General features: G+C 43.0%; 1 protein-coding gene across 8 annotated transcripts in view; it reads right to left on the reverse strand.

The window, feature by feature from the left end:
• MYH10 (myosin heavy chain 10) overlaps positions 1 to 27,337 on the reverse strand; it is a 133,863-nt gene that overhangs the window by 71,255 nt on the left and 35,271 nt on the right. For 2 of the 8 annotated variants that reach the window (XM_065897912.1, XM_065897911.1), the window contains exons 4-6: positions 12,459 to 12,561; positions 11,821 to 11,850; positions 5,824 to 5,916 (exon numbers count right to left, since the gene is read on the reverse strand). In XM_065897912.1, the coding sequence (XP_065753984.1) occupies positions 5,824 to 5,916; positions 11,821 to 11,850; positions 12,459 to 12,561 (226 nt within the window). Of the gene's footprint in view, positions 1 to 5,823; positions 5,917 to 11,820; positions 11,851 to 12,437; positions 12,562 to 27,337 lie in introns of all 8 variants that reach the window. The other 6 variants (XM_065897915.1, XM_065897916.1, XM_065897917.1 and 3 more) reach the window with 4 other exon arrangements.

Consider the following 27,337-nt stretch of genomic DNA (forward strand, 5'->3'; position numbering starts at 1 on the left):
CTTACTGACGTCAAACTTAAAAAAAGAAATTTTGAACGAAAAAAAAGTTCCATTTGTTAATTCAAGAAATCCATTAGACATCCAGTGGAGATAACAAGCAAGCAGCAAAGTGCCTGGCAAAGAATAGGTGCTTAACAGTTATCTGAAACGCACAACAAACCTAAATTAATAAAATTTAATTTAAAAATGAGTCTACACTGGCTACTCTCTAACCCCCTGAGATACAGTGTTGCCAACACCCACAGGAAACTGCTAAAGGGTGTTTTAACTGAACATGAGTCAGTCAACGGAACTAATTACTGCACTATTCTTTATGGACCTGCTAAAATCAAGTTCTTGTTGTATTGTGCATTTAATGCCTTATGATAAGAGTAGCTAGCTACTAAACTCTTTAAAAAAATACTGTACATATCAATATAAAGTTGACTTTCTAAGAATTAAAGCCCAAAGTCAATATTAAAGATACGTTTGTTTCTTGGTTGAATGAATAGCTAAGAATACTGTCTTAATCAAAAATCTTTTCTAAAAAGATTAGCTTTTATACTACAAAACTACAGTAATCAAGACAGTATGGCACTGGCATAAAAACAGAAATATAGATCAATGGTACAGGATAGAAAGTCCAGAGATGAACCCATGCACCTATGGTCACCTAATTTATGAAAAAGGAGGCAAGAATATAAAATGGAGAAAAGACAGTCTCTTCAATAAGCGAGGCAGTGGAAAATTGAACAGCTACATGTAAAAGAATGAAATTAGAACACTCCCTTACACCATACACAAAAATAAACTCAAAATGGATTAAAGACCTAAATGTAACACCTGATACTGTAAAACTCTTAGAGGAAAACATAGGAAAAATACTCTGACATAAATCACAGCAAGATCTTTTTTGACCCACCTCTTAGAGTAATGAAAATAAAAACAAAAATAAACAAGTGGGACCTAATTAAAACTTAAAAGCTTTTGCACAGCAAAGGAAAACATAAACGAGACAAAAAGACAACATTCAGAATGGGAAGAAATTTCACAAACGAAGCAACTGACAAAGGATTGATCCCCAAAATATACAAAACAGCTCATGCAGCTCAGTATCAAAAAAACCCAAACAACCCAATCCAAAAATGGGCAGAAGACCTAAACAGACATTTCTCCAAAGAAGACATACACATGGCCAAGAGGCACATGAAAAGATGCTCAACATCACTAATTACTAGAGAAATGCAAATCAAAACTACAGTGAGGTATCACCTCACACCTGTCAAAATGGCCATCATCAAAAAATCTACAAACAATAAATGCTGGAGAGGGTGTGGAGAAAAGGGAACACTCTTGCACTACTGGTGGAAATGTAAATTGATACAGACACTATGGAGAACAGTGTGGACGTTCATTAAAAAACTAAAAATAGGGCTTCCCTGGTGGCGCAGTGGTCGAGAGTCCGCCTGCCGATGCAGGAGACACAGGTTCGTGCCCCGGTCCAGGAAGATCCCACAGGCCGCGGAGCGGCTGGGCCCGTGAGCCACGGCCGCTGAGCCTGCGCGTCCAGAGCCTGTGCTCCGCAACGGGAGAGGCCACAACAGTGAGAGGCCTGCATACCAACTAAAAATAGAACTACCAACTAAAAATAGAACTACCATATGAATGAAATTAGAACACTCCCTAACACCATACACAAAAATAAACTCAAAATGGATTAAAGACCTAAATGTTAAGGCCAGACACTATCAAACTCTTAGGGGAAAACATAGGCAGAACACTCTATGACATAAATCACAGCAAGATCCTATTTGACCCACCTCCTAGAGAAATGGAAATAAAAACAAAAATAAACAAATGGGACCTAATGAAACTTCAAAGCTTTTGCACAGCAAAGGAAACCATAAACAAGACGAAAAGACAACCCTCAGAATGGGAGAAGATATTTGCAAATGAAGCAACTGACAAAGGATTAATCTCCAAAATTTACAAGCAGCTCAGTACCAAAAAAATCAAACAACCCAATCCAAAAATGGTCAGAAGACCTAAATAGACATTTCTCCAAAGAAGATATACAGACTGCCAACAAACACATGAAAGGATGTTCAACATCACTAATCATTAGAGAAATGCAAATCAAAACTACAATGAGATATCACCTCACACCTGTCAAAATGGCCACCATCAAAAAATCCACAAGCAATAAATGCTGGAGAGGGTGTAGAGAAAAGGGAACCCACTTGCACTGTTGGCGGGAATGTAAATTGATACAGCCACTATGGAGAACTGTATGGAGGCTCCTTAAAAGACTAAAGATAGAACTACGATATGACCCAGCAATCCCACTACTGGGCATATACTCTGAGAAAACCATAATTCAAAAAGACACATCCACTCCAATGATCATTGCAGCAGTATTTACAATAGCCAGGACATGGAAACAACTTAAGTGTCCATCGACAGAGGAATGGATAAAGAAGATGTGGTACATATATACAATGGCATATTACTCAGCCATGAAATGGAACGAAATTGGGTCATTTGTAGAGATGTGGTTGGTCCTAGAGTCTGTCACACAGAGTGACGTTAAGTCAGAAAGAGAAAAACAAATATCGTATACTAACGCATATATGTGGAATCTAGAAAAATGGTATGGATGAACCTATTTGCAGGGCAGGAATAGAGACACAGACGCAGAGAACAGACATGTGGACACAGGGGCGTAAGGGGAGGGTGGGACGAATTGGGAGGTTAGGATTGACACATATACACTACCCATGTGTAAAATAGATAGCTAGTGGGAACCTGCTGTATAGCACAGGGAGCTCAGCTCGGTGCTCTGTGGTGACCTAGATGGGTGGGATGGGGGTGGAGGTGGGAGGGAGGTCCAAGAGGGAGGGGATATATGTATGCCTATGGCTGATTCACTTCATCGTGCAGCAGGAACTAACACAGCGTTGTGAAGCAATTATACTCCAAAAAAAAAAAAAAAAAAGATTAGCTTTTACTGTATTAGATTGAGCATACTTAATGATGATTATTCAGTAGTACAAGCACTTTGGAAGGTGGAACCTCAGCTGAATCAGGGTTTGTTGAGAATTCACACTGAATGGGTGATTCTTGCTAGAATCGATCTCGCTAGGAAACAATCTAAGAAATTCTTCCCACCAGTAGAATGTAAAAGAAGTTCCCACCAGAATTATTTTATCAACCTTTGGAACAGGATGCGTCAATAACAAGCATTAAGGAGACTTGAAGTGGTCAGCTTAATTTAGACTACAAGTTAAAGGGACAAACTAGAGCAGAGTTTCTCAACCTCCATATAACTGACATTTGGGGATAATGCTGTTGTGGGGCCTGTCCTGTACACTGTAGGATGTTTAGCAACATCTCGTCGGGTCTCCACCCACGAGACGGCAAACGTGGGATCCCCAGGGGACCCCAAATTGAGACCCAGCGATCTAGAGTAATGCAAATTACAGATTGTAACCTACATATGTCAATATGGAAATCTAATGATCTCTGGTAGCCAACTTCCAAGATGTGCTCAATAACCCCTACCTTCTGGTACTCGGGTCACCCTGCTCTGGGGGATGCCGGCTGCCATGTCGTGAGCAAGCGTCATGTGGCAGAGAGGCCACTGAGGTGTGGAACTGAGGCTTCTCGCCAAAAGCTACCCAAGTAAGCTGGGAAGCTCCTCCAGGCTCAGCAGGCGTTCAGATGCCTCGGCGCTAGCCAATCACACGGTAATGACGACCTCATGGGAGACCACGGGCCAGAACCAGCACTCAGAAACGCTGAGACGATAAACGTTTTACGTCACTAGGTCTTAGGGGAATTTGTTACATAGCAACACATCTATCTGTCCCAAACACAAAAACCTCAGCAGATGAATCTTTACCACTTAGTAACAGAATCACTACATTCTTTACCAAAGGACACACATGACTGGTTAGTAGCAATTGATCTTTTCTAGGCAAAAATGAGACAAATGGGTACAAAAGTGTTTTTCTTGAATTTAGAGTGTGGTTTGGGGGGGGGGGCTAGAAATCAGAATAGACTGGTAACTTGATTTATGTGGTAAAAGAAAACATTTTCCACTAAGAAGTCCTTGAAAATCTTCACGGAGATTCACATACCAAAGCTGGTAGCTCACTGTATCTCCCATCCCAGGATACAGCCACTAAACACAGGGCTTTCAGGAGGAAGAATTTCAGATTTAATTGTGGCTCCAGCTCAGTGCTGACGATCCACAGAATGATAGAAACTCACAAAGCAGCTCAGTTTCCCAGAGCCAAAAGTCACAGCCATGCTTCCTACTGACACGGGCACATTTGTTATCCCACTTTGTACAGAAAAAGCTAAAATAATTACTAAATGAACTTGGATTAAGCAAATCTTCAGATTTTATCTTACTGGGAATAAACAATATTCCAATCAAATAGTCCCATACTTCTTACATAACTTGGCTAAAGTCTCTTGCACTTAAACTACCTCTGAGGGTGTTACGGGCTGAATCGTCCCCCATCCCCAAATCCATATGTTGAAGTCCTAACCTCTAGTAGCTCAGAGCATGACTGTGTTTAAAGAAAGGGTCTTCACAGATGTAATTAAGCTAAAATGAGGTCACTAGGGTGGGCCGGATCCAATATGACTGGGGTCTTATGAGAGAAGAACAGACACAGACACATGCAGAGGGAAGAGCACGTGAATTCACAGGAGACGGCCGTCCACAAGCCAAGGAGAGAGGCCTTGGAAGAAACCAACCCTGCCAACACCTTGATCCCAGACTTCCTCCAATTGTGAGAAAATACATGTCTATTGTTTAAGCCACCCAGTCTGTGGTGCTCTGTTTTGGCGGCCCGGGCAAAGGAATACAGAGGGTTATCTAGCTACCTTTGTATTTCCTGGCTCCTCTGTGATCTGGTGGCATCTCCTAATCACAGAAACCACATCGTCAGGAGATTAACGTGTGGACCCAGAGTAAAGAATGTCACAGTGAACCCGATCTCCAGAAACTGCCCATCAAGGGATTGTTAGAATTGAAGTCTCTGATTCTGGCCTTCTTAACTTTAACCAAGACATCTAATATCAGAGGAGGGAGGAAAAACATAGAATTAACTCGAATGACTTAAGTAGAAATAACAGAAGTTGAATGATTTGCTATTAAAGTGTCGACTCTAAGCAGCTGGAAAGGGGAGGGCCGTGTCCTGTAAGTCACACTGAGCCGGCTGTCACTCAGGATAACGTCCCCAGACTAGGCGTGCAAGCCGGTCAGGCTGAGGAAGAAAGTAAAGCTTTCAGCGAATTAAGGGAGTCGAACGGCTGAGAGGAAATTTTTGAGGAGACAAAATATGAGGGACAAATTATTCTGAGGTCCACATCCCATAGAAATGGTAATGTATGAAAAGAACAATTTACCACATCCAATTCCAACTTCGCTTGTTGAGTGTTCACTGTGCCTGGTTCTGTGTTAAGTATTCAGCACGCATCTCATTTAATCTCCACGCCAACCTCATAATTACATATCATCCCCAATCAAACACGAAGAAATAGGTTCAGAGAGGTTATATAATTATACATCCACAGAATACATAACTATCTATATACATAACTATATATAATAAACATATGATGAAAATTACTTTCCCATTTGTTTTGCTTTTTAAAATGTGACTACTAGGAAAATGTTAATTACACGTGACTCGCATTGTATTTCTATTGGACAGCCCTGTTCCATACTACATCTGTTAGGAAGGAAAGTACTTGATTTGCTTAATCATAGTAGACATTCAACTAGAAGAAGTCTGAGGAATGAAAAGTTTCTGGTGCTTTTAAACTTACAAAACGAGATGAGTTATCATTTTTCACAGTCTTTGCGTTTCCAAATGATTCCAGGATTGGATTTGCTTGCAAAAGCTGCCGTTCAAGTTCCCCCTAAAAGACATTACATACACGCACACACACACACACACACACACACACACACAAATAAAAGCAAATATATGTTAATCTAACATGTCTACTCCAGTCCTCAGGGAAAAAAAACAACAAAGCAAAACCAAACACTGCCTCTTTTGCTCAGTATTTTCATTTTACTTGCCATCCAGCAAACTCTGTTGTTGGCTTCTTACCTTGGTCTTATGGGCTCTGCTAAAGGAAAAAATTAGCATCTATCATGTGCTCACAAGGAGAAGAAAATGTCACATTGCACAGTGATGGTAAATTTAAGGACGGGGCACGTAAATTAAGTGGAGAATTTTTAAAATAAAGCGAACTGGTTTTCATGAAATGAAATTTAGAATGACACTTCAATTAAGGACATATTAATACTTATACTCCTGCTTATTTCTACTTTGCCTCGTTCCATAGATTTAAGGCAGCAAATTCTAATAATTTCCACTGTACTGGTAATAAGACTTGCCATTTTTCCAAGGGTTTCACATAACATCTTAATGATGTAGACAGGGCAATGTCCTCATCTCCGGTTTCAGAGACGACAAAGATGGCGATGCTACTGAATTCTTGTACATATTTAAAAAGCTAAGTATACTGTATTTGGTATAACGGTCATTACTTATATGCAAATTAAGCTATAAAACAGATTTTACAAACAAAATACGTTAAGTATATATATGCTTTAATCATGAAACACAACAGAAGGCTGTATGGGGAAGCACGAGGCACTTCTGTATCCCTGGAATGCAATTTCAGAATTACACTGTAGGACTTAAATAAATCTGCTCTTTCCAAACACAAATCTTACCCCTGTATTTTAATATACCCACAGTATACTAGACCTCAAGAGAGAAAAAAAACTGCTAGCTACTGTGATCCTCTAAGCAAAAGAAGAGTACGAGGAAGCTCACGTAAGATTTTAAAATTAATGGCCACCTGCCCTGTGACGTATTACACTACCATCGACTCCAAAATCGGGAACAGATCTATGCCACACATGCAGTCTCGGCATCTGACCCAGGTGTGGTTCACTCCACTGAAAGGGTAGGAAATGTTCCTGAAGCACGTGACACAGCGAGGCGCTGCAGTGTTACACGTCTACTCTGGAGCATTTATGTGGATTGTCCGATTGTCTGGATTATTTTCCCAGGTTTTATCTATAGTCTACTGTTGTGTTCAACTGAAACCAGTCAGGAACCAGTCCTGCCATGTGAATGTCATGACATGGCATCAACTCACATTCCTGGCTTTAGATAATATGCTCCCTGTACGGGGGAATCTTCCCGTTTATGGACTTCAAGACACCAGACTACTTCTGATGTAAATTTTTCTAAACACTACATGCTATCAAAGTTTCTTAAACATGGTGTCCTGAACCAACGTTAATGGCTGAAAGTCATCACTACGAATAGCAGCCATTGTGCTGTGACGTAGAAGTGCCCTTCCCCTGGAGGTTAGCGGTCACAGCCATCACTGCGTCTGTGCTAACATCTCGCAAAGCTCTCGGTGCACTGGCACCGCAGTAATGATTTGGGCTCTAGAATCCCTTAACCTCACTCAATCTGTGTGATCAGGGCGTAGAAACCGTCAGAAAAACCTGGACTTGATAAGTGGGGCACTGCCTTTACCTGACACTCCTACGGTTAGATCAAGGAGTCAGAATACAGATTCCTTAAAATTACACACTATCCTACCAGATCATAATAAAAATACTTTCAATAATAATCTACCTTTATTTTCCTAACTTGGAGGTAAAACAAATATTATATACCTCACTTTAATATTCCCTAGACATGGCTTCAAGAACTCTTTGGGTCAAGTTTACAGAGTCTTTTCTTTTCTCCTTCGTGTGTGTATGCGTGCACGTGTGTACACGCACGTGTGTGCATGTGATCCACTGATCCTGATTCCATTCTTTCTTCTCTTGGCTTAAAGGCACCGGCTGTATACCCTACGTGAGGTTAGTCAGTATCACGCCAAAATGATGCTCCGTGAATGTCTGCTGAATGGATGGGTAATCAGTGGTCTGAAGACATTCTAGTAGTATTGGGGGAGGGGATGGTGGTGAGCCAGAGGTGGAAGTAAGATTTGGGTTAAGGGTCCTCATAATCACTGTCGTAACCACAGGCCTGGGTCCCTGCTTTGGAGACCACAACATTAACAGGAATGTGGTGGGACTCCTCTTCCAATGGATTTTTGACATCATTGAGACCAAGTAAAGATCTCAAAAACTCATAAATGAATCACAAAGAGCTTGACACAGAGCGAATACTATAAAGCACACAAAAATGATCTTTAAGAAATTACCACTAAAATTTGACCACTTCTGCCTTGAATAATTTCACATTTAGATAAACAGGGCTAACAGCTCTCAACCAAATTATGAAGCCATTTACAAACCATCAGGGGACAGTGACTAAGTGCTAACCTTTCTGCTGGGACTCGGATGGGCAATGTCCCTTTTCTATTCTATATAGTAATGAGAAATGTCACTTGCGAATGTGGGGAAAAGAAATCAGCATTAGCTATTTAAATTATTTTTAAAGTTCTAAGTATTTAGAATTATATGATGCTTTAAAGGTTTACCAACCGTGATGAAAACTATACCCTTGTGTTTATTACACAATGTATTATATACACTTGCCATATGATAGATATAGGGTGAGTTTTAAATTGGTTAAAAAAAAATTATATACGTACATACACCTCTTTCAAAACTCCAGTTCAGCCGGCAAGGGGACTCGGGCTGGACTCTTGCTGCACCTGTAGGCCTGATGGGCAAAGCTGCAGGCGTCCCACTGACCGCAGAGTACGGTTGGAAGCTGGCGGCAGCAGTCAATCGCCATGTTTAGAACCAGACTCTCATCTCGAGTGGCAGGCTCTAATTTCTGTGCTTGTTACCTGCTATCTATCACCTTTTTGTCTTAGTTCAAGGCAGTTTAGACCAGTAGATAAGAGTCATCCGGAAGCTGCCATCTAGAGGTGGATGACTCAGGAGTCAGTGGGCAGGTGGGCTGGCTTGAGCAGGTCATTCCCAGGGGATGGTCCAGTTTAAGAAATTAGTCGTCCTCAAACCTGCTCTGAAATCGTACCACGTCCAGGCTTTGGAGTGGCCCTGAACACTGTGCCAGACATCGAGGGTCTGTAACAGTGACCTACGATGAGGGAATATGGGCACTGGAGCTCTACTTGCTGTTGGCCGGGGCATTAAGCCAAACGAGGACTCATTGTGTTATGGTAAGTAAAAGTTGAGAGGTAAATGGTTTACTTCTTAAATACTGTGACCTTAATTTTGAAAATTTATTTCTTACATTTGTTCCTATTTCTATAACGAAGTTATAAGGTAAACATAAAAAAAATCGGTCACTTCACACTGCTAGGATGGCCTTAATAAAAAGACAATGACAAGTGTTGCCCAGGATTTGGAGAAACTGGCCCCCTCAAACACTGCGGGGAATGTAAAGTGGTGCAGCCTCTATGGAAAAGTTTGGCAGTTCCTCAAAATGTTAAACAGAAAATTACCACAATCCAGCAATTCCACTCCTAGGTATACACCCAAGAGAACTGAAAATGTATGGCTACGTGAAAACTTATCTATTGCAGCATTATTCATATTGGTGCCAAAGTGGAAACAATCCAAATGGCCATCAACTGGTGAAGGGATAAACAGAACGTGACAAATTTAATATAACTGGTTATTATTTGGCCACAAAAAGGAATGCGGCACTTACACAAGCTCCAGCATGGATGAACCTTGAAAACACTATGCACAGTGAGAACCACATATTATATGATTCCGTTCATATAAAATACCCCGAATAGGCAGATTCAGAGAGACAGGAAGTAGATGAGGGATTTCCAGGGGCTGGGAGAACATGGAAGGTGATTCCTAATAGGTATACGGTTTCTTTTTGGGGTGATGAAAAATGTTCTAAAATTAATTGTAGTGATAATTGCATAACTCTGGGAATACATTGAAAAAAATAAAAAAACACTGACCTGTACACTTTAAAGGAGTGAATTTTATGGGACATGAATTTGAATCTTAATAGAGTTATTTAAAAAAAAGAATGAGCAAAGAGACAAAGACTCACAAAATCAGGAGCCTACAAATGCCTTCCACTTTGTTTTTACAATTTATACTGCTGTTTAGTGATAAAATGCTAGCAATTGACACAAACTGTTCCTGGGAATCTGAGTTTTGCCAATAAAGTTCAACATAAATTTGGAAACCAGTGACATTAAACCAAGAGAAACACTGCCTTTGCAAAGTATAACCATTACTTTACGGTAGTCATCCTCAAAATGGGGCGAGGAAGGCATGCCTGCGGGCGCCCGGGAAGGGCAGGGGGTGTGGGGAGAGGAGTAAGTTCTCGACTCAACCCTCCCCAGGGTGTGAGCAGTCCCTATGCTCAGGAGTATCTCATATTCCTCAGGTGCGCCGGGGAAGAAAAAGTAACTGAGAACGAGCAGTCTTCTCATGTTTCTAAAAACATGGCACAGCTACTACCTGACCAGCTTTAACACAACCTTGGGGAAAGCAGCATGGAGGATTCTGCGCGGAGTGCGAACATGCAACAAGACATGCAAATCAGTAACGACAGTGCAGCGCGGCCCAGAGAAGCTGTCGCCTCGCCTTCTTGGAGGATACCTGCTTACGGGGGTTCATTTGACCCAAAGTAAAATCTAGGGGTAGGCATGCTACTCACACACCACAGGGATCCGCTCTGCAGTTTAAGATGACATCGAAACAAAATGTTAACAATCATGATTTATGTAATCCACAGAGGATTTGGAAAAACGAAATCTGTACGTTAACTATTTAACACTATTTTTGCTAGTGATCTAAGTACATGTTAAAAGGTCATTTAGCATGTACTCTAAAACACAAAGAAAAGCTGGTTGCTGGTCTAGAGATTCCTTCTTTAACTGGCAAAGAAGCCTTTAAATATCATATAGGATAATGATTATTTCATTCATCCTCCCAATGCGTATCACTGGTCTGGTCTACAGCTAAAAGCAAAAGGACATCCTGGGCCTTCATAGGTATAGTACAGCTTTAGTGTCTGAGAATTTCTTAAGAATTCTAAAAAAGATATCTGAAAATCTCAGTATCTGGGACTATTCCTTTAGATGTTTCTGATCGTTTATGTTAAGAGACTGTTTTCATAACACTATCATTTCTTGCTTTATGCTAGCTTTGCACCACTATGCTTGCGGAAGACACACCAGAACCGTTCCAGTGCGAGGGAATGGGATGTCCAAGTACAGACGTCCCATTCTATCCAAGGCATCTGGCTCAGCTCCGCCCCCCCTCTCTTGCCAAGTAGCAGGAAATGCTCCGGTCCGTGGTTTGTTCATTGCTATGCTCTGTGGAGCTAAAAGGCGGGCATCTGATAATTAGGGAGAATAACATTCCTCTGCTACTTGCCCTGGATAAAGAAAATCCTACATTTATGTATTAAATACAACGAGGCTTTGGGGTTAAAACACTTACCAGGCCCTACAATGTTAACAGACCAGAAATTTAACGTGTGGCATGAAGTGAGGTTTCCACCTGTTTAGGGAGTATTAAAGTAATTCCACCTGGTAGCGGACACATGAAACCCTAAGTTCACAGGCTTCATAAACGTATGATTCAATGTCATGACGAAAGGGTAAATAAATATTAAAATTCCTCTAGAAAACAAAGGTAAAGCAAAAGGGCATGCTGCTCTTCAGGAAAGAATAAGCCTCAAAGCAACACAATTACGAAACTAAATATTTTGTTCATAGGAGATTTTGCTCAGAACTAACGGTATTTGTTTCTAGTAGAGATTCAATCCAAAGACAGAAATTAGTGCAAACACTCATGACTTAAGAAGCATAAAGAAAAGCACTTGCCTGGTGTTTCACTGGTTTAGGTGATTCCTGCTGCTCGTTACAAACAGATAAATGCAAACGTTAGCGAGTTTGGGTCTTTTCCCAGCGGTAAAGCCACATCCAAAGCACCAAGTCAATGTGCGATTTAGAACCGTGAAAGCTGGTATGCCTGGCATCTCTCAGGGAGTGTTAACTACTACTTCTCATACCTACAGATTAAGGATAACTGACGTTTACATTCTCACCCCTTTTCTATCATCAATTCTCCCCAAATTTCTATCCTCCCCTCGGGCTGCTGTGGGTGGTAGCTCTGTAAGTTCAGGACGAAGCGCTGAAAATATCTGAGGATCTTCTTTTGGTGGAAACGAAGAAGCCTTCCTAAGCACTGCTCATCCATGTTTAACAATCCCCACCACAGCTTTGTAAGAAATTAGGCTTCGAGTTACAACCGTAATTCCAGTTTGCCCTGGTGGAATCGCTAGTTACTACGAATTTCCTGATGCCCTAGCTCCCTCCTTGCTGGGTGGGGAGTGGCGGAGACACGGGACCTGTCGATTACAGCAGCACACTGAGGACGCTTGCTTTCTGATTCTTGTTTCTGAAATTACAGAAGAATAAATCTAAGGGTTTGAAAAAACAACAGCAGAACAAACACTTACAGGAATATTATGGTCCTTTCGTCCTTTGTGTGAAGAAGCGACATGAGCAAGGTACTGAATGACTTTCTTAGTATTTTCTGTCTTCCCGGCACCCGATTCACCCCTGGAAGAAATATTAACACAGGCTGCTTTACGAAAAGCACAGCACACACATTCCCAAACTATAATCGACAAAATTAAACTGAGTTGGAACAAGAATTAGTAGAAAGTAAAGAGAGAATAAGTAGGGAAGAAGAAGAAGAAAAAAAACTATCACCAATAGTTGGAAAATTATTATTTTTAAATGGCATAAATTAACCCAAATATTGTTTTGGTAGATGCCGGTAAGGGGACAGAGGAAAATGTTCACAACGATTTGTTTTTTTTTTCCCCTTGGAATTGGGGGCTCTGCCAGAGAAGTGAAGTTTATTAGAATGTTTGTGAAGCAATGTTTCAGCACCAGAAACATATCCAGCACTGGAAACAGAATTCCTAAAACAGTTAAGTTAATTTAATCTGAAGGAGCTGAATGAACTCTGGGATGTCCGCTGATTACTGACAGCATCTTCAAGGCCACTAGACGCCCTCTTGGCTCATCCCTCAGACCAGGCTGACGGTGGTTCTCTCCCCTAGACCCACACAGCACCTTGTACATACCTCATACACAAATCTTCACAGTGATCACCAGCCTCACCCGAGGTAAGGATAAGGCCCCATGCGTTTGCTGATTTGTATGTTTGTGTAGTTTCTTTTTTTTTTTTTTTTTTTTTTTTTTTTGCGGTACGCGGGCCTCTCACTGCTGTGGCCTCTCCCGTTGTGGAGCACAGTCTCCGGACGCGCAGGCTCAGCAGCCATGGCTCACGGGCACAGCCGGAGCCGCATGTGGGATCCTCCCGGACCGGGGCACGAACCCGCGTCCCCTGCATCGGCAGGCGGACTCTCAACCACTGCGCCACCAGGGAAGCCCTGTGTAGTTTCTTTTTAATCCACGTAACCTTGTGCAGTGTTGACACACAGCCAGGACGTAATTTGTAGAGAAAATGAAGGAATACTACGAATTTTGTTATGAACTGGGACAAATGCTATCACTTCCTATGTTTTCTATTTTCAAACGAGGCTGGCACATTTCAAAGGTTGCTTTTTATTTCTACTCAGTACTAAGCTTGAAATTCAGGCAAGCTGCTAGCATACAGTGTGATACTTGAATTGCGGCCTCTCTGATCAAATACCTGAGGTTCCCCAAGACCCTGGCAAAGCAAACCTACCTGGACAACAAATAAAATCTCAATTTGGATTAAAATAAAAAACTGTAATATATAATTAAATTAATTTTCCAAAAATCAACAACAAAAACACCCCAGGAACTCAAAAATGTTATTATACACACGGCCAACTAGTGATCCTCTATGCCTCTTTTATTTAAGGCTTAAAAATCTATTTTTTCGAACTCTGACCCTTTCTTGAAATTGTACTTGGAATTGTACTATCTGAACTGTCCCCAACATGAGTCCTTTAGGTTTCCTGGTTGCATTACCTCTCTAACTCTCTGCACCCAAACACCACCGAGGTGTTGGACAAAAGGGTCCTATTGATCACTTAGTTGTATGGCTTTGAGTAAGGAAATTAACTTCTCTGGAAATGGACATCATCATTGGTAAAATGTAGGAATAGGATTAGACCCTTTCCCGCTCTAAGATTTGATGATTCTAGATACAACCCACTTACTGGTGTCTAAGAATATTTTACATATTAACCACCATCTACTGTTGTATTAACAACTGTCCCCTTCTTTGTTTTGTCATCTAAGTCTAGTCTTAGGTACTCCAATCCACCAAACCTTCTACTAAGGTTTCTGCCCGCTATTCAGGCTTAGAAAGGCCTTTCCTGCACTAACATTATATCCATCTATATTTTCATTTCTATATCATCTATATTATTAAAACCATCTATATTTTCTTCCAAGACTTTGATGGTTTCACCTTTTACAACTAAGTCTTTAATTTGAAAGAAAAAAAATGTATGGTCTGAGGTCAAGATTGAATCTCATTTTCCCCTCAAATGATTCAGTCCACATCCCAACATCAATGGTTGACCAAGACACTGATTACCCAGCGATCTGAAATGTTATCTTTACCTTACACTTATGACTTATTCCAAAGCCAGTACCACACTGCAGTAGTTTGGAAGTATGACTAACCAGAGCCCCCATCACTGTCTTTAAAAAATAAATCAAGTAGTCTCTGAGGTTAATTTTTTTCAGATAAACTTCAAATAATTTTGTTCTGCTATATCCCTCTCCCATCTCCTCCCGCCCGCCACCCCCATAAAAATAGTCAAGACAAAATTTTGAGTTAAATAATACACCTGCTATTTTTAAGAGAAATGATGGCTTCATCTCTGTCTCAGTTAAACTCTGTATTTCTCTAAGTTCAAAACAGGCAAGGACCACGTTTGTCTTATTCACCTTTTAAGTCACAGTGCCTAGCATAGCAGGTACTTGCTGAAATCTGTTAAATAAATGAATATACGTCCTACACAAATTTATTTCTAAGCTCTATTTGATAAGTTTTTGTTCCTGTTATTAATTTCACCACCATTATATTTTCTACCCGGCTACCGTTGGTACATAGATAATGATCTTCGTTCATTCATTTATTCAACACATATTTGCAAATCATCTCCTATGTGTCGGGCATCCTTTTAAGTGCTAGACAGAGCAGTGGACAGGGTCCTTGTACAGCTCAAGATCAGCAGAGACTTAAAGTAAACAAGAAAAACAAATGGGATAATTACAGGTGAGGGAGGCGACGAAGGGAACAAGGAGGCGGCTGAAAGGGAAAAGGCAGAAAAGCAAAGGACAACTCCCTGGAGATGCCATGGCGGGAAGGAGCCTCCTGAAAGGTGAGCAGGACCAGGCAAGAGAGGGCCTGGGGCAGAGCATCCAGGGGGATGGGAAGACAAATGCCAAGGCCTCAAAGCAGAAAGAAGCTCGGTATAGGGCTTCCCTGGTGGCGCAGTGGTTGGGAGTCCGCCTGCCGGTGCAGGGGACGCGGGTTCGTGCCCTGGTCCGGGAGGATCCCACATGCCGCGGAGCGGCTGGGGCTGTGAGCCATGGCCGCTGAGCCTGCGCGTCCGGAGCCTGTTGCTCCGCAACGGGAGGGGCCACAGCGGTGAGAGGCCTGCTAACTGGCGGCCAGAGTGCAGGATTTAGATAAATAACTAGCAAGGCAGACAGCGGCAGTACTTCCTGCCGAGGTGGGAAGGGGTGGATGTGATGTACCCTGGAGCCACGGGAAAGAATCTGGATTTTATTCACGTGTAATTTGGTAAGAGCCATGATGTCGGTTTTCTGTGTCTTGTTCTTAACTTTATTCAAAACGCCTAGTGTTTCAAGCTAAGCATGATGTTGGCTGTTGGTTTCAACCAGATAATTTTTCATTACATCAAGAAATGAGCCTCATATAGCCTGGTGATGACTTGTTTTGAAAACAGCTGTGATTGGTACTCGTCAGCTTGGTTCACCTCTGTGGTTTCTCAGCTAACCCCTCTCAGCTGGACATGCTTCAGTGTGTCCTGGAAGCATTTTTTGCCCCCATCTGTCACGCTTACTTGGCTGTACTTGACAACCACCTATGAGCTCTGCTACATTTTCCATATTTCAGGTCTAAGGTACCTCTGCTAATAGAAAATATTGCTTCAAAGACAGATGTATTCCAATACCTTACGGTTGAGGTCCCAAGAGGGGAGACAGCTTTATACTCTCACCTCAAAATGGGGATAATAGCTTCTGACACGTAAGGTTATTGTGAAGGAAAAAAATACAGTCCATCTAAAACTTACAATTAGTAGTCAGTAAACATTACCCATTATTGTCCACTCAGCTGTTCACCCACCACATAGGAGGGAATTTGAATTACTAAACTCTCTATAGTGTTAGTAAAGTGGTTAAGAAGTGGGCCATGGTGTCCTGGTGACCTACTTAGATTCAAATCCCATCTACCACTTCCTAGCTTATGGGGCTTTGGGCAAGTTACTGGGCTCTCTGAGCCTCAGTTTATACTCCTTTAAAATGAGATCCGGTTACTTCAAAGGACTGAGATAATGTATGAAAACAGCATAGCATGGCACCCAGCCAGAAGTTTCTCCATAAATGTCAGTAGCGGTAATAACTATGACAACGGTCAACAGTGATTATAAAGAAATTGACAGAAGTAAAAAGGTGATAACCTCTGATTTGACTATGAAAGACGTGGCAGGATCAAAGGAATATAATTCTTAGAAAAGTTTTTTTTAAGGGGAAATGGCACATCTGTCCCAGATGGAAAAGGGGGAAATAAAGCAGCTTGAACAAAAGTAAATGGACAGAGCTCCCCTGGGGGCGCAGTGGTTAAGAATCCGCCTGCCAATGCAGGGGACACGGGTTCGATCCCTGGTCCGGGAAGATCCCACAGGCTGCGGAGCAACTAAGCCCGTGCACCACAACGACCGAAGCCCACGCACCTAGAGCCCGTGCTCTGCAACAAGAGAAGCCACCGCAGTGAGAAGCCCGCGCACCGCAACGAAGAGTAGCGTCCACTCACTGCAACTAGAGAAAGCCCCCACGCAGCAACGAAGACCCAACGCAGCCAAAAAGAAATAAATATATTTTTTAAAAAAAGTAACGGTCAAGGGAAACACAAAGAAAGCTCAGCAGACTCATCTTGAAGAAAATTAGGAGAATCCTCAAAGGTAACAACAGGCCAAGCCCTCAAAGAGTGAAGAAGACAAAGGGAATCCGACCTCATTTCCACCACCGAGACAAGATCTACCAATGCAGTAGTTCTATACTGTAAAGGACTGCTTGTTTCACTGCTGGTCTCTGGGGCACAAGTGCAAGGTTAACGGGGGAACAGAGCAAGCAGCCTGCTGGGTGGGGTGCCCTGCTGTCTGTTGCAGCACACACTGGATGTAAAAGATCAGGAGTTTCTAACCTGAAGGGGTTTGTGTTTTCTAGAGAGATCTGTGGCTTTCACTGGCTTCTCAAAGCAATGTGCGATCCAAACAATAACATAAAAAAACAACAGTGGTGAGAAGCAGTGATGCAGACGGTTAACGCATGATCAGTTAGTTCCGAGATCTTTCTCTGAACCCCTTCTGGACTGTGGGTATTTCCCCAAAGAGAACCCTCCTTTCCCAGATCTTAATTGGTTTTGTTTTTATTCTCTCTGGATATTTGGAACAGCAAATTCAGTCTAGCTTCAAAAACACCCTTTGCCTGAAGTTCTTGCTTTAGATAACCTCAATTTGAAAAATAACACGTATTTTACATAAAACATATAAATATACATATATATATAAATAGCATTACTCAGTGACTTCCTACAGTTTCAAAACTCTGTTCTATTAGAAACAGAGGAAGATCGAGATAGACTTGGGTTCAAGTCTTCTATTAAACACTAATACCAGCGAGTGTCAGCCGTGGTATGTAAATGGAGATAACAGGGGTATTGCAAAGATCCGTGGAGATAACATTTGCAAAGATGTTCGCTCCTTTTTCTGCAACATTTGCCTGGAACGTTTTAGACTTCTATTTACAAGTTGATTTGCATACTCGTTCCCCATAATATAGCTATCACTGAGATGCAGCCACAATGATCCAAAACCCCCACGTTTTAAGACTTGAGGACACATAAAGCAAAGAGTCATTAGAAAAGCAAACTGAGGTCTAGAGAAGCTGTCTGACCTAGGGTCATGGTAGAGCTGGGACAAAACCAAAAACCAAAACAAAAAAACCTATCCAACAACACAATGGTTTTTTAACGACAACACACTTTTTGCTACCTTCACTATTTTTTTTTTAAGGCTATCTTTTGAGAGCAATTTTAGGTTTACAGCACGATTGAGAGGCAGGTACAGAGATTTCCCTTGTAACCCCTGTACCCCCACACACAGCCTCCTCTGTGATCAACATCAGTCACCAGAGTGGTACATTTTTTACGTAGGATGAGCCCTAAGTTCATAGTTTACATTAGGGTTCACTCTGGGTGTTCTGTGGGGTCTGGACAAGTGTATAATGCCTTGTATCTACTATTATAGTATCACACAGAATATCTTCACTTCCCTAAAAATCCTCTGTGCTCTGCCTATTCAACTCCCCTCCGCCCCCCACTCCCCTGGCAACCACCGATCTATTGATACTTATTATCTTCATAGTTTTGCCTTTTCCAGAATGTCACCTAGCTGGACTCATATGGTATGTAGCCTTCTCAGATTGGCTTCTTTCACTTAGTAATGTGCACTTAAGGCTCCTCCGTGTCTTTTCATAGCTTGATAGCTCATTTCTTTTTAGCACTGAATAATACTCCGTTGTCTGGATGGACCACAGTTTATTTATCCATTTACCTACTGAAGGACATCCCGGTGGCTCCCGAGTTTTGACAATTACGAACAAAGCTGCTATAAACTTTCAAGTGCAGGTTTTGGTGTAGATATAAGTTTTTAATCCTCTGGAAAAATACCAAGTTGTCTGATTGCTGGATCGTATCCTAAGAGTACGTTCAGTTCTGTAAGGAACCGCCAACCTGTCTTCAACAGTGGCTGCGCCATTCTGCGTTCCCACCAGCAGCCAGTGAGGGTTCCTGTTGCTTCACATCTTCAGCAGCACTTGATGCTGACACTGCTCCAGATTTTGGCCGGTCTAGCAGGTGTGTAGTGGAACATCTTTTCAGGCGCTCCTTTGCCATCTGTGTATCTTCTTTGGTGTCTGCTAAGGTCTTTGGACCATTTTTTAATTGGGTTGTTTTCCTACAGTTGAGTCTTTTAAGAGTTCTCTGCATATTTTGGATAACAGTCCTTTATCAGTCGTGTCTGTCGCAAATATTTTCTCCCAGTCTGTGGCTTATCTTCTTGATCTCTTGACATCGTCTTTTGCAGAGCAGAAGTTTTTAATGTTAATGAAGTCTAGCTTACCAATTATTTCTTTCAAAGACGTCTTTGGTTTTGTACCACAAAAGGCATTACCACACCCAAGGTCATCTGGGTTTTCTCTTATGTTATCTTCTAGAAGTTTTATGGTTTTTCATTTTACACTTAGGTCTCTGATCCATTTTGAGTTCATTTTTGTGAAGGGTATAAGATCTGTGTCTAGATTCTTTTTTTTCTTTTTGCGTGTGGATGTCCAGTTGTTCCAGCACCATTTGTTAAAGAGACAATCTTTGCTCCATTGTATTGCCTTTGATCCTTTGTCAAGATCAGATGACTACATTTATGGGGTCTATTTCAAGGTTGCCTTAGCTATTTAATCAATTCTACCGATTTGGGTAACTTAAAACTTTTAAGGTATGTTACTTATAGCAAGAATCAACTAAGTGTTCGAAATCCAGGATGGCTTATCATTACCACTTAATGGAATATTTGTATAGGACATAAACTTCCTTAACAACAAAAAAAAATCTGTCACATCCTGATAGAAGACTGATATGAAGCAACCATTGTTTTATAATACAATTGTTACATTATATACAAACACACTTAAAAGGAGAAAAACTAGAGTTAACCAGCAGTTAGAGTCATAAAATGTAAGCAGAGTATTCTTTAAAAGGGGGCTTAGAGAACAGAGTAACTTCTTCACCAAGGGTGACTGTGAATTTTAATTATAATGAGAAGGAAAGTCAACATGAGGATTACACTCTTAACAGGATTTCACTTCCAATTACATTGGGTGCTCTCCCATGATCAAGGAAGTCCTTGCTGGGATACTAGAATAAAGGATCCAAGCCACCTGCTTGGTCGTAAGTGGGAGGGCTCACACTGCCTGGCCTGAGTCTGCAGAAGTAAAGGCTAGTTGGGGAGCTGTACGCAGATGAGGCCAGAGGGTACTTTACAAGTTCATCCTTTTGGGGGAAAAGTAAATTAGAGAGTAAATGACTAAAAAAGTAGAGCTTAAACAGGAGCTGTCAAACTACTTAAGTACTGTTTTTTTAAAAAAATGGTGCTTCCAAATGTATTTTCTCTTTGTGATACCTTTGCAAACATAGGTACTTAATATAAAATAACTACTAAATAAAACTGACTAGTTATTCTCATACAGAAATCTTAATTAGCTCAGCTGTGTACTAAACGTAAGAAGACCCAGGTTACATACTCCTAGAGTTCTTTGTTTGGTGGATCCTCAAAGGCACCAGGGAACATATCACATTTTCTTAAGTCTGGGATACCTTGTTTAACATTTTCATATTTCTCAAGTCACAATGTAGCTTGTAATAGATATAAGCATGAAAAGCTATTTGTGATTAAATATCATAACCGGTAGATTATTACAGAATTACTAAGAATTAAAATATGGTGAGGCTAAAAGAAGTGAGGGTAGGAATTGGCTGGATACAGGAGGGAACTTTCTGGGGTGATCATAAAGGCAACGTTCTCTATCTTGATAGGGGTTTACGTTACACAAATAACTCAGCACTTATATACTTAAGATCTGTGCATTTCATTATATGTAAATTTTATCTCAAAAGATAAAGATGTAAATATTGGACTTTAGTTAACTTTAGTTATGTATGAAGTATTTAGGGGGAAGTGTGCTGACGTTTACAAATGCATCAGATGAAGGGATTAACAGCCCATCAAAGTGGTTTTCAGTTTAAACTGAAAACAATCTAAACAATCAGTGGCCACAGAAAGGAATGCCATGACCCCTCACCTTAAGCAGAGCCTCCTGAAAATACAGCTGCCATGGACCCCCATCCCAGGGAGTTTCCGGATTGGGAGAAGTCTGACCCTTAGCAGCAGGAAGTGCAAATTCAGCTGTCCACTGGCATCATAAAGCCTGACAGAACCCTCCACACTTTCCCCCAGAAGGCCTAAGCCTCCTACAGCACTCCTCCTTTTGTTAAATTTAGTATTTAAGCCTTTTATTTCTGGTTTTCAGCAAGTTACTCATCACTGAGCACTGCCACACGCATGCGTGAATACACCCTCGTCTTTCCTCCTGTTAGTCTGTCTGTTGTCAATTTGCAGACACCCAACCACAGGACCCAAGCTGGAAAAGTTTTCCTCCCAACACAAACAATAAAATGGGTCGACAGATGGACAGAGCAATGAACAGATCAGTATATAATAAAGCGGAGGCTTCCCTGGTGGCGCAGTGGTTGAGAGTCGGCCTGCCGATGCAGGGGATGCGGGTTCGTGCCCCGGTCCGGGATGATCCCACATGCCACGGAGCAGCTGGGCCTGTGAGCCATGGCCGCTGAGCCTGCACGTCCGGAGCCTGTGCTCCGCAACGGGAGAGGCCACAACAGCGAGAGGCCCACGTACCGCAAAAAAAAAAAAAAAAAAAAAAAAAAAAAAAAAAAATCTATATCTATATATATATATATAATAAAGCAAGCATAGTGAAATATTAATGGTAGAATCTAGGTGGTAGATATGTGGGTCCTGACTGCAAAATTCTTTCAACTTTGCTTTATGTTTGAAAATATTTATAATAAAATGTTCAGAAAATTCAATTTTAAAAAAAAGAAAGAAAAGAAAACAAACATGGTACTTGATGACTGCTACTTTGCGTCCACAAAGAGATAACCAGCTGCTAGGAGACTTACCTCATAAATCCAAGCTTATCCATGGACGCAAATGTCAGTCTAAAATGACAACGACCATCTAACTGCATGCCTGTAATGGGCACTTTTGGTGACATGAGTAAATCAGTGCCCACTAACCTCTGGTTCTGTCAAACAGCAGTCATCCCCTCCCCCAAGTGTTTCCTGCTTCCAGACATTCCAAACAGTCCTTATCCAAAATGGTCACCCAAGCTCCCAAACCACCCAACGAGGAGAGGTCCATGTCCTGCACCTGGTCCCCTGCGTATTGCATGCGGGCTCACTGCTACTGTGACACTGCAGACAGGAGGCACACAAGTTCTATTCCTCTCTCTCTCCTGAGCAGAAGGCAGCTCACTTAGTACGCTCATTTCACAGAGCTTCAGTGACTAGATTCTTGTGGCGACTTTATATTAACCGGTGCCGTATAATAAAGAATTGCTGGTGTTTGTTCCTGATTCCTGGGAGGGAGACTCTAAGTACCTGGAATGTCTTTGTTATTCACGGTGGGCAGTTCAACAGCTCCAGGATGGGGGCTGGCCAAGCGGAGAGCCCAATCGGCTGATTAGAGGTTTGGGCTTTAAACCATGTGACATGAGCCTCACCTCTTGGGAGTGGATACTGATTCGATCAAACACACCTACATAATGAAGCCCAATAAAAACTCTGGACTTTGAAGCTTAGATAAGCTTCTTGGTTGGTAATACACACTGATGCACTCGGAAGGGAACTGACCAGAGCATATGGCAGCTGTGCCTTTGGGAATCCCCAGACCTCAGCCTCTGTGTCTCTGCCCTTGCCTGCCTCTGACTTGTCATTCTAGCAAAGTATCGAATCTGAGCGGGTACTGGCAACCCCCAAACGTGTAGCTATTTATTTAGTCAGAGGTACAGGTGGCCCGGGAACCCCAGAGCTTGTGGCTGGTGTCTGCCCAGCAGGCCCACGTAGAGCAGCGTGCCCAGGAAGTCAGGGTCAGAAGTGCTTTGAAACAGTTTTAAAAAGACATTTGCAGATCATGTTCTAAATAGCTGACTTTTGGTTAGAATACAGCCAATGGAATTAAATAAGTAAAGCAAAAAAGTGAACAGACTATTCTAGAATATAGAATTAAAATGAAGAGATGTAAAGAATGCAAAGCGTGAGAGCCTGACAGGATTTAAAAGTTATGAGGAACATGTTGAGGACCGTTATAGAAATTCGAATATGGATTGTACATGAGATGACATTACTGAATCATCATCAATCTTCTCAAGTGTGACAATGGTCTGTGGTTATGCGGGAATGCCTTGCTCTTAGGAAACGCCTGCTGTGTACCTAGGGGTAAAGTGTCGGAATGCCTGCCAACTTGCAAATGGTTTAAAAAAAAAAAAAAAAGTGCTGTGTGTGTACAAAGAGAACTGACATTTAAGTGAAGGGTATACGGGCACTTAAAGTACCATTCTTTCAACTTTTCAGTAAAATTCAGGTTTGAATTTTTTAAAATAAAAACTTGGGGGGCTTCCCTGGTGGCGCAGTGGTTGAGAGTCTGCCTGCCAATGCAGGGGACACGGGTTCATGTCCCGGTCCGGGAAGATCCCACATGCTGCGGAGCGGCTGGGCCCGTGAGCCATGGCCGCTGAGCCTGCGCGTCCAGCGACTGTGCTCCACAACGGGAGAGGCCACAACAGTGAGAGGCCCGAGTACAGAAAAAAAAAAAAAAAACTTGGGGAAATGCATAAGCAAAGGTTAAAAAAAAGGGAAAAAAATGAAGTAAAGTAAATGTAAAAATTAAAAAATCACTGAAGTAGGGGATGGGTATATGGGGGTCACCAACTATTCTATTTTTGTATAGGTTTGAAGTTCCCAAATAAAATGCCTTTATAAAATGCTATCAGAAAGGTTTTACCCTTTGGAGACACATACAGTATTCACTAGTTTCTAAACTTCCTAATCTGTACTTAAGCCTGTTTCTTTGATTCCTACTTAATTAAGAGACACATTCTTTTGTTTGCATTTTTATCCATTTCCTAAGTATGTTCAGTGTGCCAGGTTCTCAGGGGATAATTAAAAAGCAATGAAGGTGAGTCACAGTTTCTACCTTACTGTCTAGTTATAAAACAAGACCCACACGACCTAACTAGGTAATGAACTGCCGTCTATAAAAAAAAAAAAAAAAGGGGGCCTGATGAGGGGAAATCAGTGTGGGCTGCAACTGGCTGTATCGATGGGCATATTTCCTCCCTGGAGGGAGAAAGAGGCTAAAAGGCAAGGAAATCAGCCAGGATCCACCAAGATGGGCCAGATAGTAGGTGCTGGGCAGGGCTAGGACAAGACAGGAGAAATGTGAAACGAGGTGACGACCAGAAATAGGGATATGAAAGAGAGCGGGGAGTCCAAACACAGGGCAAGATTTAAACCTTGAGTCTGGAAACACACACAGCGTTGATGCTGGAAAGAAGGATATTGAGAGGATATTCCTACATCTTGTCTGTGTAGGAATAAAGGTTAATTTTTAGGCATGTTGAGTTTAAACTAGCATTTATTCCCTACTTCACACCCTGTGCTCCACGTAAGACCAAATTACGTGGAATTGCCTGACACCATTTCTCACCCGCTGTCCCCTATGCCTGAAGGTTCACTGATTCTTTAAGAAGTCCCGAGGGATTGTGACAAGGATGAGGGTCTAGAAACTCACCTGGCTGCATGGCTGCCCACCTGAGCTAGAAATCCCCTAGAAGCCAGTAAGGACCAGCCAAGGCTGCTGCCTCCCAAAGGCCCAGGTCCCCCCACCCCCACCCCTTCCCCAATGCACCACGGCCCAGAGATGAACTCTGCAGGGGAGCCTTGAGACTCACACCCCTGCCAGCCTTGTTCACTGCCTCAAATGTCCTTCCTCTGCTCTCATGTTGTGTTTTCTTTCTCCTGATCCCAAACCCCATTATTTCCTACTCCCGCCCCACTCTTTTCCTCCGTACTCTCTGGGCCCCCCATTCCACAGTGTGCAAATTCACCCATGTTCTCAGTGTCCTCACGGAACACTCCCTCCTCCGCTGGCCTTGCTCCACATCACACACCTGCACACGTACACGATCAGGAAGAAAGTCAGGGGCAACCTTCTCATTCTCCCTCATGTCGCTTCCAGACCCTCTTGTTATAAAGCCTCTACCCCTCGCTCCCGCCTCTCTGAGGTCACGTACAGCCATAATGGTTGTTCTGACACTTGGATTTTTGCCTAGTAAGATCATGAAAAACAAACGAAAACCTCCATTCCCATTTCAAAAAAGAAAGCACTTTTTATTCAAAAAAAAAAAAAAAAGGAAAGGGTCTTATCTTAGAATAAAGGACATTCCTCTAAGTGAAATAGTTTAGCTTTTTGAAGGGTTTACTGGAGGCCACCATCCTCACACTATCACACGTGTGTGTGTGTGTGTGTGTGTGTGTGTGGTGTGGTCAAGCCTCTCCTCTCCTCATGTGAGTGACACACCCCCAACTCAGGCCCCTTGGCTCCTTGATACCTTCAACCCCGATGACCTTCACCCCCGATGACCTCCCGCTCCCGCTCTGCTTCAGCTGCCCACTCCTGTGGCCACACCGAGGTGCTCCCAGCTTATCACCTGCGGCCACACCGCCCACTCTCCCTGCTCCTTCTGCCCCGGTGTCCCCAGGGGAACCTGTCCTCTAGTTCTCGGACCCAACTCCTTCCTCCCTATCAATCCCCCCTCGTTTGCCCATATCCCAGGCAGGGTCCATCATGACAGTTTCTCTGGCCAATGTCCTCAGTTCTCTCATTTCAGTGACCCCCCATCTGCACCCACTTACAAAAACCATCCCAGCTTTTGTTGGATTGAATCTGGTTCCATTCCAACACCCTTGTGGGGGATGGTCCACAGCAACAGCCCCAACTGTTTCACATCCTGCTGTACCTACCCCCTTGGCTAGTGTTTCACACACCGACCTTGGCCTTGGCCACACATCTGGCTTGGGAATGGGGCGGCAGCAAGTGTGCACAGGAACTCACTCTCCTGCTGCTCTTGGCACCTGTCACCATGTTAAAACCAGGGCTGGCCTGCTGGAGAATTAAAGGACCTACAACCAAGGCACCCCAGCCAGCCAGCCAGCAACTCCCCCCTTCCCCACCCCCCGTCCCAGGTGAGACAGCTCAGCCTGGCGCCGCTTAGCACAAAGGCCCAGCTGAGCCCAACCCAACAGCTGGGAAAACTGCTTTAAGTCATTAAGTGTCGGGGTGGCTTGTGGTTTAAGAAAAGCGAATTCAGGGGCTTCCCTGGTGGCAGTGGTTAAGAATCCGCCTGCCAATGCAGGGGACACGGGTTCGTGCCCTGGTCCAGGAAGATCCTACATGTCGCGGAGCAACTAAGGCCGTGCTCCACAACTACTGAGCCTGCGCTCTAGAGCCCGTGCTCCCCAACAAGAGAAGCCACCGCCACGAGAAGCCCGTGCACCGCAACGAAGAGTAGCCCCGGCTCGCCACAACTAGAGAAAGCCCACGCGCAGCAACGAAGACCCAACGCAGCCAAAACTAAATAAAATAATTTAAAAAATAAATAAATTTATATTGATTCGTATAACTCAGAGGCTAAACAATGCTGGAAGAAAACTTACACAACAGGGAGACTAGTGTCAGCTGTTTCTGCTTCTCCCCTCCTCCATCTTATTAACACCAAAGTTTCTCTTCATGGGAAGGAGAGAAGCCACGAGATGGGAACCTTCTCAACTCCCAGCCTCCCTGTCGCTCTAGAGGCCTCGTGTGCCCCCAGGTCCCGGCCCAACACCCACCCCGTGCCCTCTGCGCCCCTCAGTTCTCTCTGCCCTGCCCCTATCTCCCTCTACAGCATTTAACCTCTCCCACATTAAACACACCATCAAAAACAACAGAAGTCGATTTCTCACCACTAATCCACTCATGCAATTTTCCCTTTCTCAAGCCCTGTGGAAGTAGCAGACCTACACTTGGCTTTTTGATTCCTTTTTAAACTTTTTCACACACACACACCCCACCCCCGTCATTCCTCAACTGCCATCTGGCTTTGACCTCCCTCCCCACCCCCAGTGCACCTCAGTCGACCACGGCCAGCCTCCTGCTCTAGCGCTAAATCCCACGCCCGTGGTTCTGTATATTTCACTCAATCTCAAGGGCGTCTGACGTGCTGACCCATTCTGTGGCCCACGGCTTGAGCGTCTCTGCGGCGCCTCACCCCCTTCCCCCACCCTTGAAGGTCGCCCCTCCCGGGGATCCCACACTCTGAGGTGCCCTCACTCACCGCGTGGCTGCCGTCACCCAGGCCGTCGGCTCTGCATTCCGGGGACAGCTCTGACTCCACGTTCACG

The sequence above is a fragment of the Phocoena phocoena genome, chromosome 19 (assembly GCF_963924675.1).
Source record: "Phocoena phocoena chromosome 19, mPhoPho1.1, whole genome shotgun sequence".
Lineage (NCBI taxonomy): Eukaryota > Metazoa > Chordata > Mammalia > Artiodactyla > Phocoenidae > Phocoena > Phocoena phocoena.